This window comes from Pseudorca crassidens, chromosome 4 (genome assembly GCF_039906515.1).
Source record: "Pseudorca crassidens isolate mPseCra1 chromosome 4, mPseCra1.hap1, whole genome shotgun sequence".
Classification (NCBI taxonomy): Eukaryota; Metazoa; Chordata; class Mammalia; order Artiodactyla; family Delphinidae; genus Pseudorca; species Pseudorca crassidens.
The window spans coordinates 47,253,663-47,270,853 of record NC_090299.1 but is presented as its reverse complement, the minus strand read 5'-3'; the positions used below and the strand labels follow the sequence as shown (position 1 = coordinate 47,270,853).

Below are 17,191 nucleotides of genomic sequence, written 5' to 3'. Positions count from 1 at the left end.
TGTTTAAATGAAGAAAAAGGTGATTGCAAATCCGGGTAGTTATATATTTTATGGAGGGGGTAAATAATTTAATCTTTGGAAGGCCAATTCAGAACATGAACACAAAGAGGAAAATGATATTAGTTATAATATATGGACTTTCTCTGTGATATCACAGCTATTTGATTTTCTCCTACCTTTTCTGTTTTATAATATTATAAGGCATTATGTGGGTATTCCACTTCTGGAAAAAGGTTCCTACTTTTCCATGTACTGCTATGATTTGAACTAGAAATTCCTCAGTGACTTAGCGTCCTGACTGAAATGCAGTTCTACAAGGAAAGATAATGCTTTTCTATAGCTTTCCAAAACAACTATGTACATGAGAGCTATGATCTTGAAGACTAAGATCCCAATTCAGCAAACAAGTTCTTTTACATGTGTTGTCATTTCTTTTCCAATTTGCCGTTAGTTTATTATATATGTAGATTAGTACATAAGTTATAATCATTAATTATAATAAATATATATTTAATAAATATAATGTAATTTACTGTGATGAATGATTAACAAAATTAAAATGATTACTCTTTTATTTAACTTATTATTTCTTTTTACCATTTAATTCTCACAACCACAAGTGTCAACATCATTAAGGCAGTAGAACTTAACAGTAAACTCTGCAAGCAAGCAGATATAAATCAGAATTCTCCATCCACTTCTCTCTTTTTTTGACATTTAATGGTTATCTTTGAGGCACAGATACTTGAAGGACCAAGACTTTGTACACTGACTTGACTTTTGTTCTGTCCTTTTGTATGGCTGGGAGGTTGGCTCTGTTTACTTTGGATAGTATTACTGTCCAGGATGGTATGTACTTTACGGACAATTTGGGTGATGTAATAGAGTTTTGCATTGCGCTTTGCGATTTTAGAATCTGACAGCCCACCCTGAGAACAGTGCATGACTGTACTTTACACTTTCTGCCAATAGTTGTTTCCCTGGTCTTGGACTTCATCTATTAAAATAAAAATCCAAAACAAAAACCAAACAGAAATGAACCTAGGCAGACACTGCAGGTGAAGTGATAGTTTTCCATTTTTTTCTTCAAAGAAAACTGCAGTTTTCTGCGCAGACCAGCAGAGCAACTTGAACATCCATGTGCCCAAAAGAGCTGGTCCATCTCCTCCCCTTGGTATGACTGTAAACTGTTATATAAACCAAAGGTGTTTATCTGAGTATCACACATGTGTATCCTGAAATTCTCACTGGCTACCATTGACTTCTGAAGTTTCTAAGTGCCCTGCAGTAATTTACAACAATAAGAACCCTTCTCTAAGCATCACCCCTTAAAAAAATACCAGATTTCATTTCCAAACTTTAAAATTAAAATTTGAAATAAAAGCTAACTCTACTCGGTGGACTTCTGAAGATTTTGTACAAGTTTGAAGGAATAATGGCCTTTATAAATTCACTTCAGAACCACTTTAATTTACATAGCTATCTCCCTGGAAGTCCTTTTGACATTAAAAAGCTCTCATACCTTCTTATCTTTGCTCTTTGAGAGATTAAAGCTGGTCTGTCAGGGAAGTCTTTAGGTGATGAAGCAGGGGTTGGGGGGCCCTCTCAATGGTCGTCTTCCACTGTTCTCTGCAAGACTTCGCCCAACATCATTCTAAAGGGGACTGTAATTGTCCCCAGAGACAGCGGCTATGGGCTTAAGGATTATCAACACAACACTGACCAGAGCACTCCAAAATAAACATTTTCCCTTTACTTCAGAAAGAAAACATTGTCAAGAAAGGGGCTCATACTCTTGCTCTCTAAACAGCAGAACTGTCAAACCTTAAAATATATACCCCTAAAAATTGGCTAATTTTAGTGGCAGGTAGCAGTTCTCCATAAAAATGATGAAATTCACTAAAGATTCATACTAATTATTATTAATAATTCATAATAAAAAACTGAAAGAGTATATCCCTTAAATCCAAATTTAAAACTAGAGCTACTATTCCTTGTGCATGCTGCTTTCCTTCAGTGATGTGGTCAATACTTACAGTGAATTCAGAGAGCGTAGTCCTTGGAAAGCATCTGGTGCTAGCTCAGAGATCTGATTATTGCTCAGGTCGCTAAGATTAAAAATAGGTTAGGTTAAACTAAATAGAATATCAGTGAGATTTACTGCAGGAGAAAGCTATTTATTGCCTTTGCATGTCAGTTTTGCACCTATCAATACATATATAAAATTTGCAACATGAAACATCTGAAGCATCCTACATTTAAAAAAAAAAATCACACTTTTAAATCAATTATTGGCTATTTTCCTAAATTATTATTAAAGATGGCATGTGTTATTTTTGAAAATAGAATATTTAAGAATTTGATTGCATAATATATTGACCACGTACATTCACACTAGTGTGAATTAATATGCTAAATTACAGAGAACTTTAAAAATTAATAGTTTAGCTTTTAACATTACAATATTATAGAACTAGCAACAGATAGTCACATCATTTAATATTTAATCTGTCGAGTACTTATTCATACTTAAATGGATGTCTTCGCATGGTCATGACTTGTATAATTTTTAAAAATTACACTGATTTCAGAATATTATTCACTCACATTCTTCTAAGCTTTTTATATGGTGAGAAAGCTCCAGGAGGAATGACCTTGATTGAGTTCTGTTCCAAACGTCTGCAATGAAAAAAAAATTAAGTTTTAAACAGAAATGTGAGCTCCCAGATGTGTTTAATTCAAGCCATGTCAAGAAGCAAAGGTGATATGCTTTATAAGTGATATTTTCTTTTTTTTCTCCAAAAAGACTACTAAAATTAATTGTGCTCTGCCCTAAATGTGGTACAAGATTGGGAATAAAAACAAAGCAACTCTAAAAACAATAAAAATATTCTGATTTTTTAAGCATTACAAGTTCATTAATATTTAAGTCTGGAGTTTGTATAAAAGAAAGAACACCTGTAAGAAGCTAAGTTGGGAATACGTTTTGCTAACTTCAATATCAGGAAGAAATACGTTGTAACATTGAAAAGATGTAGAACATGTTTTACAGATAACTATAACTCTTCCACAAAAGACATTATGGTTGAATACTAAATTTTATAAACCATTTCCTCTACAGAAAGCATATTATAGCTTGAAAGAATTGTTATATGCAGAAAATTAATTTTGAAGCTTCTTCTGAGGCAAAAATCCTATATTCTAAATTTATAAGTGCTACAGATATTTTCAGTAAAACTGTCTGGACTCTGTCAATCCATTATGTGAATATTTCATGTGAAAACCACTGCAGCAAAGTGCATTTAAACACAACTGCCGTGTTTTTATGATGCACTAAAATCTGAGAGGTGAAAATAACCCTCTAACATTATCTATTCCATGGTTCTGCTATCAAAGGAAGACAAGATTTTACCCATCTAGTTATGAAAGACACAAAACAGTATATTTCACAGGGTGTTTTGGTAAATATTTTAGTCCATCAAAAAATGTTGTCTCTCAGCCTCATTTCTACCCATATAAATATGCTAATACACATTTCCCATCCCTTCTCCTCGCTTCTGCTCTGTATCCCAGAGAGCTGACTCCTGTGAACCATTTAGTCCAGGCTCAGTTGCTAACTGGCTTTTGTGAGACTTCATCAGTGAGAGGCACTGGTGGGAGACCCAAGGTGGGACGAAGGGAGAAGCCAGGGTATTCTCCCCTTTTCTGCCTCAGGATATGTCCTCAGCAGTGGTCTCATCTCTTCCTTAATTTTAGCTCCTGCTAAGGGCCAGATCCTAACTTTGTATATCATCAACTTCTTAGTTCTCTGTAGCCCTGGGGGTGGAAGCAGCTTTCTAATCTGTGTCACTTTCTAGAGCTGTTTAACTCATTTGTCATATTAAATCCCTCTGTTGAAATACCTGGCATGAGCTCCATTTTCTTGCCCAAATTAAAAAAATATATATAAAAAATACACATATATGTATATACATTTATATTGGTATATTTATGTATAAATATTATATACAGAGAGAGGCCATATATAGGCTATATATGTGTCATATACAGTGATTCATTTTTATTGAATGTTGGTAATACTTTGACATTATATGTATTACAAGCATTTAATGGACATCAGATCAACATAAATAAAATATCACTAGGAGGTAAAGTCAAATTGCTTAAATTACGGTCTTTTCTGATTCAAAGGCCTTATATTACAATATCATGTTTTCTTCAACAGTCTCAGTGTTCACCCTCTGACCTCCTTGTCTCTAAAGGTAATGGGTTTCCCCAGTCTTCACTGCTCTTGAACTCACTGTAGCATATGATATTGTGAACAATCCTTCCTCCCTTGGATGTGACTCTATATGTTCCTGATTCTCGCTCTGCTTTTCTCTTTCTATTTATGGCTTCATTTTCTAGTCCTCCAAATTGAGTTATTCCCCAAGTTTCTGTACCTTGCTCTCTCACAAAAAGGTAAAATCTTTTCTGTAACTTGCAAAATTAGTCCAGAAAGCGGAAGTTATTTTGTTCACATTAAAGAAAAACTTAAACTTAAGCTATTTACGAAATATGTTAAGGAAGCAAATTAAAATCACTCATATTACAGTACTCAGATCCGTGAATCTTACTTTAGTTTTTCTGCACGCATATTTACTTTATATAATTAAAATCTTACTGTACAGAGAATTTTGACTTGACTCCTTTACACTCAACATCATATCATCCATGTTTTCCTATATCATTAAAATTTTTGGAAGACATTATTTTTAATGTTTTCATGACAATTCAACTGTCAAAATGTGCCATATTTCCTTAATCATTCCTTATTGTTAGCCATTGAAGTTAATAATTTCACATCAATATTAATAATATTGTTTAGTTATTTTAAGATGACTAGAGCACAGCCTCCTTTTGAAGCTTTCCTTTACTTTCTTAGGTATGGTTAATTGTATATTTCTCTGTGCTCAAGGGCATTTTCTTCTAAACTCCTCTGCTCTTATCTGACTTCATTCTATTTATTTTTCACATATCCTTCCTCCACCGGATTGTTGGCCCCTAAGGGGCAGATTTACCCTAGAAGACAAGAAATAAATCTCATGAAGCAAATATGAATTTCCTTCATATGGATTATTTATCTAGGTCTTAAGAAAGGGTTACTTTTTTCAAAAGCTCTAAGTATAGCAAAGGTTATTTTAATCATTTCACTGTTACATTATTGATTAGAACATTATGAATTGATGGTTTAGAGACACATTTTTTTTGCTGTGATCCATTCTTGTAGTTGGATTTTAAGAAGTTTAAAATGTAATCGACGAAAATATAGTAAAAACAAGCTATAGATGGAATACTCTTGATTAAAGGACTTTCTTCAAATCCAGGCCAATGAAACGTCATTTCATTTTGTTAAAGATTTTCTCAAAATAATATAATGCGATATGAGAAAAAATAAAAATTTTTAGTGTCTAGCAGGTTTCTTTCAACAGTCATGCAAAACTAGATCATACAATTACTTTTCGTAAATATAATTTCAGTTTCTTGAAAATAAGGAATCAGCAATTATTCATTCATTCATTCAATCTGCAAATATTTAATGACGGCCCTGTGCAACATATTGTATTACATAATTGGAATTCAATGGTGATCAAAAGCAGATATGTTTATACACTCATGGACGTTTTATTGATAAAGTGTCCAGTTTTACAGTTATGTTTCCAACTAATTTGTTCAATATAAGTTTTTTTAAAAATGAGATATTCAGTACTGAGACTTCTGAAATGTCAATAACATTAACTTACAAATGTGGTCAAACTAATTCTATCGCTTAATATAATTAAAAAACTTCTTTAGAAATTTTAAAATTCATTTATTATTTTAAAGTCTCAGAACCTAGAATACTTATAATGATCACTAATTGTTCTAATGGCTTTTATATATATATATATATATATATATATATATATATATTTTTATGGTACACGGGCCTCTCACTGTTGTGGCCTCTCCCGTTGCGGAGCACAGGCTCCGGATGCGCAGGCTCAGCGGCCATGGCTCACGGGTCTAGCCGCTCCGTGGCATGTGGGATCTTCCCGGACCGGGGCACGAACCTGTGTCCCCTAGCATTGGCAGGCGGACTCTCAACCACTGCGCCACCAGGGAAGCCCTTAAATATATTTTATTGTAACTTAGTTTGTGTTGAATCTGCAGTTAATTTCATTGATAACTATTCCTGCTAAAGCAAACAAAACAAAAAGATATAAGTGGGCCATCTATTTTTTTAGAAAATGCATGTTCAAAAAGTTACAAAACAAAGAGAATTCATGATGAAAACATATTTAATTTTATATGCAAAAATAACAAACATAATATAGCAATACTGCAGGTATTATTCCTTACTGCAATGTCCCATGACTTAATCTACATATGGCAAACCATATCATTTACAACATATGCAACAGAAAGCTGAACAATGACATGTACAATGGATTTGCTTGCTTTTCTTTATTTATCTATTTACTTCCAACCTTGTTCCAAAAAAAGAATATTTGAAACGAAGCTTATATGGTTATTTACATTGACTCAGCAGCTAATTGGTTTTTATGGCACTGTCTAGCAGTCCATTAAGGCACAACATAATTGCCTCCTTCATTCAAAGAGACAGATTCTCACGCAGGAAAATATTCTACCACTGATAGATGTCAAACCGTAAGTTTTAAAACGTTTAAAAATGTCCATTTTCTTGTTTTCAGTGGACAAACAATAAACTAATGTGTACTTCCTGTAAACTTCTAGGTCTCTAGGATAAATAATTTCTGTGTTTCATTACAAGAACCTCATAATGTATTTGACAAACTACAAACAACACACATCTCAAATGTTGCCCTTCCTCCTAAAACAAGAGGGGGACTATTAAAACCAGATTATAAAAAATACGGAGGAAAAATATTAGAGTTTTCAGGTAAAGGTTAAAAAAAAAGGAAGGGTAAGCTGGGACAAAGAGAGTGGCATGGACATATATACACTACCAAATGTAAAACAGATAGCAAATGGGAAGCAGCCGCATAGCACAGGGAGATCAGCTCGGTGCTCTGTGACCACCTAGAGGGGTGGGATAGGGAGGGTGGGAGGGAGATGCAAGAGGGAGGGGATACGGGGATATATGTATACGTATAGCTGATTCACTTTGTTATACAGCAGAAACTAACACACCATTGTAAAGCAATTATACTCCAATAAAGATGTTAAAAAATTACATACCTAATAACACAGCTTCAAAATATAAGAAGCAAACATTGGAAAAAAGTATAAGAAACAGACATCCACAATCATAAAAAAAACAAAAACAAACAAACAAAAAATTCCAGGGTTACAAAAAGAGATAGTGTAATGGCTGAGATATATTTGCTTGCTGTAGATAAAATCCACCATAATTAAGAGCCTTCCAAATGCTAGCCCTTCATAAAAAAAATAAAAAATTAATATTTTAAATTTCAAAGTAAAAATAGATTTAGAAAACTAAGAGAGGGAGAAAATTTTATAAACCCCATATGATAAAGGAAGACTTTTTCATATAAAAGGAGCCAGAACCTTTTTCTCCACGGAATGTATGTGAACAATTCCAAAACATTTCATCGCTGTATGTACGTATATCTCAAAGCAATCTGCTGCTACACTTCATCAAAACAAGAAGGAAATTTTAGTTAGAAGTTCAATTTTAGTTAGAAGACAGTTTTCTAACTGTTCCAATCAAAAAATTCACAAGTATGTTTAACCAATAAAAAGAACTTTTTCCTCCCACTCCCATATATCTCTTTCTCTTGTTCTCTACTGCTTTTTTTTTTTAAAAGAAATATATGTCTTCACACTTTTAGAGTTCCTAAAGAATGAATAGCTACCAATATACGTCACTTTTCTGGTGCCTATTTCAAAGATGGTAGAAAACGGGAAATTATCAGTAAATCTCTCTGCTGTAATACTGTGGACACTTAAACCTGGAAATTATGTGCAGGTATAGCTGGGCTCTGTGGCATATAAATACTTTACCATGGTTATCAATGAGCAGATCTTACATCAGGAAAGTATACAACATACAGTGTAATTGGGTAGTTAAATATTCCAACTAGTTCTGAAGACATTTACACTATATTAAACAACATTAGTTTATTTTAAATGACACTTTCGACTCACTAAGCTTTCAATACTCAGGCATTCGTTTCAATATTTTTCAAATTAAATTATCTTGATAAACTATAAAAAATAACATCCACAAGCTGAAATAGCTCTCCCAAGAGGAGAATCACATAATTTATGTTTTGTATATGTATCGACATAAAGATAAAAAGTGGAGTTTAGTGATTAAAAGTATGAGCTTTATACAGACTTGGATTAAATTCAGAATCTGCCACTGATTAGCTCTGTGGATCTTGCAAAAGTTACTGTTTGTTTCTCTGTGTCTCAGTTTCTCTATCTGAAAAATGAGAAAATAAAACCTACTATAAATGTTTTGGTAAAAATTATGAGATGTAAAGAAACATATATGGTACGTTTTTTCCTGCTCAAAAAATAGTGGAAAAAATTAAAATGAGAATATATATGTGTATATATGTAACATATAATATATGGCATTATATAATATAATGTCTATAGCATGTATTAGTCACACATATACACACAGATTATAGAAAGGAATAAATCTGACACATGACTTGATCTCTAATGTGAAATAAACATTTATGGTTCCAAAACACATTTTAAAACAAATTAGCAAAACAGTTTTGCAGATAACTCCCAACTGTCTATTAAACACATACACTCAAGCATCATTCACGTACATGGAGGCTGAAAAAAAAATACAAATGGTTGCTATTTCCATGATCAACATGATTAAAATAGAGCCCTTACTCTAATTTGAAAACTGAAAAACTCAAAAAAAGTTTTTACACCACCAGTAAAGTATGAGTTTGGATTGAGTGTTCCTGTAACATACAGCCCAGATGCTGATTATACATGGCAATAAAACTGACAGTTCTTTGCATTTTCCCCATCTGCTTTTAACGTAAATGGCAAAAACAGCTGCCAAAGAACAGAACAGATTTAATGGGGTGAAGGCTGGAGCTGCAGAATGACTTTAGTTTTTGAGTCATGGACTGCTGAGTGTAGCCAAATATTCTCATCATAGGTAACACCAGTCCTGCATTTGTAAAGGAGGAAGCAGCAATATTACTTTGACATCAGGGATCCTCTTGCCTATTACATAATAGTTCTAAAGTAAGTACTTTATATTTTTGGAATATTACTTCTAACTTGAGCAGTAAATGCATGCCATTGAAATCCTTCAGATGTCTCTACATAAAATGACCCAAGATTATCTTAGACTAGAATATTATTGCTGTTATGTAATTGCGATTTCCAGGACTTTTTAAGTTTAACAAATATTTTTAACAGCTGAGTGAATATTGGCCTCTAGAGAGACATACTTTGCATATAGCTAGCATTTTTGCCTTAAGACTCTGTCCATCCTAATTGATTATCAGCGATCCCTATGTTGGGATGACTTGTTCCTGAAAATTGTCCACTTCCTTTATCTTATTTTATTTCTTGTGATGTCATTCTGGGGACATTTCCCTCAGTGCAAATTCAATTGATGTTTTCATAATAAAAATAATTCTTTTTCCATTTGGTCTTTAAGCATTTAAAGCAAAACAAAAATGTGTGTGTGTGAGTTCCTATTGACCTCATATTTCAGGCAATGAACTTCTGAATGAGTGTTAAAATTTTTATGTATATATTTATATGGACACACTCAAATGCAAAAAAAAAGTACATTCAATACACAGAATCACATAATTTAGATTTAGAGGGAAAAATGGGCTAAGACACATGGCTCGCCGATTTCAGGGGCAGAGTACAGATTCATAATGTCAGTAACATTCAGTTTTCATAATTTATCTTTTGCAATCAAAGAAAGACAAATGCAAGTTTTGCTGCTTTGTTTTTCATTATAACTAAAACCTCTTGGACGCTTAATATGAGTTAGGCACTGAGCTAAGTCCCCCATTTGGTAATAATTTTAGTTTTAAAAACATTATGCAAATTACCTTTATACATCATTTGTTTAACAGTATTACTCAGTGAATAGATAGCAACTAGCCTTCTCCCCGATGCCTGTACTGAGTTATTGTCCAAGTCATCCGTCATTTTCCCCCTAAAGTTCAGATAACACTGTGATCACTAGTAGAATTTGAACCAAACAAATTTTCAACTTACTCTTTCTAGCTGATTTTACAACCATAAATCAATAACTTAATTCTTTAAAAAAGTGACAATTTCATTCACCTGAGAATGAATACTACTTTGTGCCCCAGCTGTTTTCATTTCTATGTTAAAGTCTACATAGGTCTTATTTACATCTGATGGGTCTCCATTTCTTTCCTGTAGAAGTTTTTAGTGACTCAACCACAACAGCACTTGGGTCATTTCTTGGAATAACTTCTCACTAGTATCTGCTGCTAAGCCTATCTTTATCATGCCTTATGTAACTGTTTGTATCACAAGTGGATTCTCTACTCCATGTTAGAGTGATTTTTCTAACTAACAAATCAAATCATACTACTACACTGCTCAAAATTTCCCCTTGTATCCTGTTAACATCAGGACAGTGATTCGTCGAGATTAGGCTTGTACTTTATGTTCTAACAACTAAAACTGTTTTAATTTCTCAAAGACACATGACTCTTTCACTTTTCTCGGGCTTTGCACATGCTCTTTCCACTAGAAAGCCCACAATTTCTCTGCCTTCAAAACACATCCTCATACCCCAAGATTCTTTTAGTCTCCCAGGGAAATCAAGATATTCCCTTCTCTGTGCATATGTATTTCTCCATGCATATGTATTTTATTACTTATCATATAGCTTTTAAAATTTCTGTGTGTGTAAAGCTTCAATTCCCTGCATTGTAAACATTTTGAAAGCTGGAACTGTGACCTCTCATCCATAATGCCTGATGCAGAGTAGGCACTCAAAAATATTTGTTGACTATGTAGTACATGAAAAAAATGTTACTTTTCCACATGCCATTGTCTGCTGCAATAATGTTCCTCAGACTCCTTGGGATTTTTAAGAGAAACCAGTTGGAGCATCTGCTTTGCCTTACCACTCTAGTCATTTTAAGATTTCTTTTTCACCAATTTATTTATAATTTTACCATACATATTTTCACATCTTAACTAATATTACAAAAGTTTGATTCATTCTTCTATACGTTTCTCTTATGAAAGGCACTGTGGTTTCCTTCTGAAATGATCAAACAACAACAACAAAAGCATATAAAGAGTGTGTGTGTGTATACGTATATATAACATACACATTATACATATAAATTTTTGTGAAATTAGGTACAAATAAGAAAAAAAATCAATATATTGAAAAGGCAACCAAGAGAATGGGAGAAAATATTTGCAAATCTGATAGAGGGTTAATAACCTAAATATGTAGAGAATTCATACAACTCAATAGCAAAAAAGCAAATAATCAAAATAATAAATGAAGAAAGGAACTAAATAGATATTTTCCCAAAGAAAACATACAAATCAAGAGTAGGTACACGAAGAGGTGCTCGACATCACTAATCATCGGAGAAATGTAAATGAAGAACACAATGAGATATCACACCAATCAGGATGGTTATTATCAAAAACATAAGAGATAAATGCTGGCAAATATGTGGAGAAAAGGGACTCTTTATACACTGTTGGCAGGAATGTAAATTGGTACAACCATTATGGAAAACAGTATGTGGTTCCAATAAAACTGATATTGAACTACCATATGCTCTAGCAATCCCACTCCTGGGTTTATACCTGAAGGAATTGAAATCACTATCTTGAAGAGATATTTGAATCTCTGTGTTTACTGCAGCTTTATTCACAATAGTCAAGATATGGAAACAACCTAGATGTCCTACAACAGATGAATGGATAAAGAAATTGTGGTATATATACAATGGAATATTACACAGCCATAAAAGTAAGGAAATCCTGTCATTTGTGACAACATGGATGAACCTGGAAGGCATATGCTAAGTGAAATAAGCCAAACAGGTAAATACAAATAATGTATGCTATCATTTACATGCAGAATTGAAAAAAAAAATCTGATTTCATAAAAACAGAATAGAATAGTGGTCGCAGAGGTTGGTGGCTGGGAAGATGAAGGTCAAAAGGCATAAATTTTTAGTTGTAAGAAGAATAAGTTCTGAGGGTCAAATGTATGGCACAGTGACTACAGTTAACAATATATTTCAAATATTATATACTTGAAAATTGTGGAGAGTAGAACTTAAGCATTCTTACCACACACAAAAAAAGAGTTAACTATTTGAGGTGATGAATGTGTTAATTATCTTGATCTTGGTAATCATTTCACAATGAGTAAGTATATCAAATCATCATGTTGTAGCCTTTAAATATATACAACTGTATTTGTCAATTATTCCTCAGTAAAATTGGAAAAAAGGAAGTAAATTGAGGGAAATAAGAGCAAATAATTTTCTTTTCATGAACCTACACTCTTAATAAAAATTAATAAAAATGAATTCTCTTTACAAAGATGATTATCCTACTATTTCATTCAATAGGAATTAAAGATTGTTCAAGATATGCATATAAAATTGAGAATTTTGTCAAAATAAAGATGAAAACGCTCCAATGATTATTAGTGAACTCAATAATGGTCTATGGAACTACAGGTTTAGTTTAGTTTTAAATGTATTTTACCTAATTTATCTTATACTATTTTGCTTTGGAACTATCAAAATTGCTGTAGGGATTACACTAAGCACGGCTACTAATGACTAAGAATTAAGTGAGATGTTTGTTGTGAGGAAACTCAGTGGTGATCTTAGTTTGTATACTGAACAATGAATTGGCTTTCTGCATTCTGTAAGAAGCTAAATTATTATGTCTTTTTCTAAGCTCCTAACTTATGATGAAATCATGATGTGAAAACTTCAGAGATATTTTATCGATATTGTCTAAATAGTAAAGTCAAGGTAATTTACATGTGCTATAAAAATTAGTCAAACTGTTATGTTATATTTATTTTTAAAATTTATTTTCAAAATGTGGGCATAATTAAAAGAAAATGAACCAATTACACAGCATGACAGCTGTGCTATTAGCTGAGATATTCCTGAGTGCATGTTAAATAGTCAAAAAGTCATGCTTGATATCATGAGTACCTGTAACTTTCCTAATAAGCTAGTATAGGTTATTTAACAACAAGTTGATCAAATCTAATTTACATATCCCTACCAACAGAAACTTTGAAATATGCAGATTCAAAATTTGGCAAGTATTATTTAATAGAAATAAGGATGCCCCTTTTGGAAGGGGCAAATGCAGAAATAGCATGCAAAAGGGTTAAACACAGGAAGAGTGCCTAAACAGAAATGGAGGGCAAAGATGTATTTTTAAAATTATATTCAGTATCATAAATGCAGTTTGTAATCAGAGCATTCAAGAATCATTCTCACTTTCATTTCTTTATAATTATGCATGCAAATGATCCAGAGTGAACAAAAGGGAAAAAAATGTACTCCTAACTTCATATCCAACCTCTAATACTGTGAATCTCTTTGAAATAGGCTTCTTTACTACTAGCAGAGTAAAAGCAGTCCAATAAATTTATACAACAAAGTGAGTTCCCTTTCCATTTTACCTATTTGAATAGTACATCCAAAACAAATACTATAACTTCTGAAAATTTGCAATACATCTTAGAAAACAGAGACAGCCCTCATAAGACCCGGCCTAAGAACTTTGCTACCGTACTTTCCTTTCCCGAAATTTGAACGCTTCCTTATCTTCTCTCAGACAAATAAAAGGAAGAATTGTATGGCTCCCAGCTTTGGAGTCCTGAAAAATGCAACCAAGATTAAAAGCAGTAAGACCTAAGAGTGAACAAGACATACTAAATTGTTCAACCTATGTTTTTACTAACTGTTCTCCGCGATGTATGGAATTTCTGTATAATGGTTTGGACAGGTGCTATGCCACAGAAAATCTATAACTGGATTGAAGAGAACTAAATGTCTACTTTACAGCAATCTATCACATCACATTCAAAGTATTACACCTCAAGACAAGATTTAAGAAATTAATTCTGAGGATTTGATATATAGAGAATCAATTTGCTATTAATGATTTTGTTGCCATGGGTCAGGCCTTGTATAGACTTGCCTAAGGCATTCCATGTGTATGAAAACAAGGTACCCAACCAACAGTGTTCAAAGCAGCCAAGTGCTGGAAAGATTCCAGGGCAGCAACAACTTCTTTCTTCTAAACCTAATTTTACCTGATATTACACATTCTATTTCCCCCCATCTATCTTCATTAGTCCATACTCCTTTGTCACATTTTCTTTTACTAGGAAGAATGGAGGCTTGGAGGCTCTCCTGATTGTATGTCCCAGACCCCCCACCCCAGTACTGTTCTTCTCCCTGCCCACACTGTGCTAAGTTTTGGGACAAAAATGGTGAGGAAAAAAGACATGATCCTGCCCTCATTAAGCTTGCAGTCTAATAGGGTAGTTTGACATTAACCAGGATATCAAATTAAGCTGTGATAACTTCTATGTAGACAAAATCTAGGGAGATATGAAATTACTTAATAGAGACTAGGAAAGAAGACAACAGTTGTAGATATAAAGTCATACGAAACAGTTCTTAGTTTTGTAAACATTCCTATACCTTCATGCCTTGTCTTTCTCTATGCTCCTTCTATGTTCCCTTCACATGTAAGTTTCTTAAAGTGTCCTGTTTTTCTGATATCTACCTCTCTTCATTTTTTTCAATCATCCCTTTTATAATATCCCAACAAGCTAAGCCACATCTATCTTTCTTTTGCAGCTGGATGGAGGATGGAAAACAGGCTTTGGAGTCAAATAAATCTAAGACTGAGGCCAGTTTAGTCACTTCATAATTGAAGAGTTGTTTTTTTACAAGATTTCTTAACTTTTTTGAACCTGGTCTTTTTTTAAATAGCAAAATGAAGTTGTCAACTTTTGAGGGATTTGAGGTAAACGTCTATAGGCTTTGTTACAGAGAAAATGTGACCTTAGAGAAAGACGTCTAAGATGTCTGTAAAAAGATTGAATTAATTATTACAGCTAAAGAAGGAGGGTACCTATTAGATACTGGCTTGGTCAACCTAGAGCAGAAAAAAGTTGCTCTCAGATGCATGTAGAGAGTAGAATCCAAGCCAGGACAGGAAGCAGGGAATTTAACAAAGGAATTTTTAGTTAGCCCACTTTAGCTCATTTCATTAAGCATTCTATTCATAACTTTTTTTCATTAAAATTTCTCTTATTGATTTTATGCTTAAAAAGCATCATTTCATTTTTCTATGGGAAGAGAATGGACTGCTCCTTCAGATTTTTTTTTAAATCGTGCTTAATATAACTCCACCCTTTCAGAGATAAATCTGCTTTAAATGTTTAATTTTTACATTATCCATTCATTCAATAAATATTTATCTTATATTTATCAAGGGCCTACTATGGGCCAGGAACTAGATTTGTTGCTGGGTGTTCAGTGGTGATTAGAACAGAAGCAGTTCCTGTCTTCATAGAGCTGCTTTAGTAGTGAAGACAAACACACAACACAAATATATTTTATTTATATATATATATATATATATATATACATATACATATATGGATATATAGTTACAAAATGTAATAATTAAGTGCAGTCAAAATCAGATTCCTAGTCTGCAAATGGGAGGACAGATCCTGGACCATGGTAAAATCATCAGGATAATGAGCCCTCTTGGAGAAATAAAACCAACCTTTATCTAACACATGCCTCTGCATTAGTTTTCCTGTTTTATTTAAATTGCACAAATACACCCATCAAAGGTCAACGAGAAGATCAAATGCTACAATATGTGCATAGTATCCCACACTGCAGGCATTAGATAAATGCTAGTCTCTTTTCTATTCCTTCTTCTCCAATTATTTCAATTCTGACTTTAAAGGAATAGTTCCCTTCTATATCTTAACAAATTTAAGCACATACCACAGTGTGAAGTTATAGTTGCAAGCACAAATCAGATAAAAGGAAAGGGTGAGGCAAGTTTTTCTACCCAGATTTACAGGCAGTTGATCACTGCTACATATCACACACACATACTTTCTTTTTGTCACAATATGAGATAGTTACAGGAATAAAGACACACTAGACAGTAGGAAGTCAACTCAACATTACTGAATGAAATGTCTGATAATTTTCAATAAAGAAATTCTATTAATAATTTACTGGTAAAATCCAATTTTAAAACATTATATGAAAAATATGAAGGGAGTTTATAATGTTCAGTTCATCATGTATTAAAAATATAGAATGTATAAAAATTTTTAAAGATGTTGCTAACTTTATTTCTACACTTTATGAATCTTACTGATTTTTTTTTTTTTTTTTTGCGATATGCGGGCCTCTCACCGCTGTGGCCTCTCCTGTTGTAGAGCACAGGCTCCGGACGCGCAAGCCCAGAAGCCATGGCTCACGGGCCCAGCTGCTCCGCGGCATGTGGGATCCTCCCGGACCGGGGCACAAACCCATGTCCCCTGCATCGGCAGGCTGACTCTCAACCACTGCGCCACCAGGGAAGCCCCTTACTGATTCTTTAATTAAAAAGTAAAAGAGTAATAAAAGAAGTGAGTCACTAAGCTAGTAAGTTGTGCCACTATAATGAATGGTAATGGGTGTATTTTGTTGGAGTTGAAGATCAATATGATTTATTACCAGATGCTCTACTGATAAAGCTGATAATGTAATAATCAGAGAAGTAAAATTCACCTAGAGCTTCACATATGATTTCATCTCTACTTATGAATTTATTATAGCTTTGCCTGATGAACCACCACCTCAACACAGACAAACTCATTGGGACATATTAGTCAGTCTAACTTTTATGCTACTAAATTCCACCATCATACAGAATCTATAGAGCATACAAAATGTAAGAAAAGCTCTGTGACAAAAAATAAAACAGACTACATGAGATAAACCATTTGAAATGTTTCATATTCCTTTCAGTCTGTTATGTCTACAACTCACTCCTCTTTTGTCAACCAGCAACAGCATTTTTGTCTCCTTTTCTATCATCAGGATTTGATCAATCCCCTCCTGGGCCCAGAACAATCTTG

The 17,191-nt window shown here is 33.4% G+C and overlaps 1 protein-coding gene across 5 annotated transcripts in view; it reads right to left on the bottom strand.

Annotated features, from left to right (window-relative positions):
* Positions 1–17,191, bottom strand: part of SLIT2 (slit guidance ligand 2) — a 382,964-nt gene that overhangs the window by 100,830 nt on the left and 264,943 nt on the right. For all 5 annotated transcript variants that reach the window (XM_067735623.1, XM_067735624.1, XM_067735625.1 and 2 more), the window contains 2 exons: positions 2,608–2,679; positions 2,037–2,108 (listed from right to left, as the gene is read on the bottom strand). In XM_067735623.1, the coding sequence (XP_067591724.1) occupies positions 2,037–2,108; positions 2,608–2,679 (144 nt within the window). The remainder of the gene's footprint in view (positions 1–2,036; positions 2,109–2,607; positions 2,680–17,191) is intronic.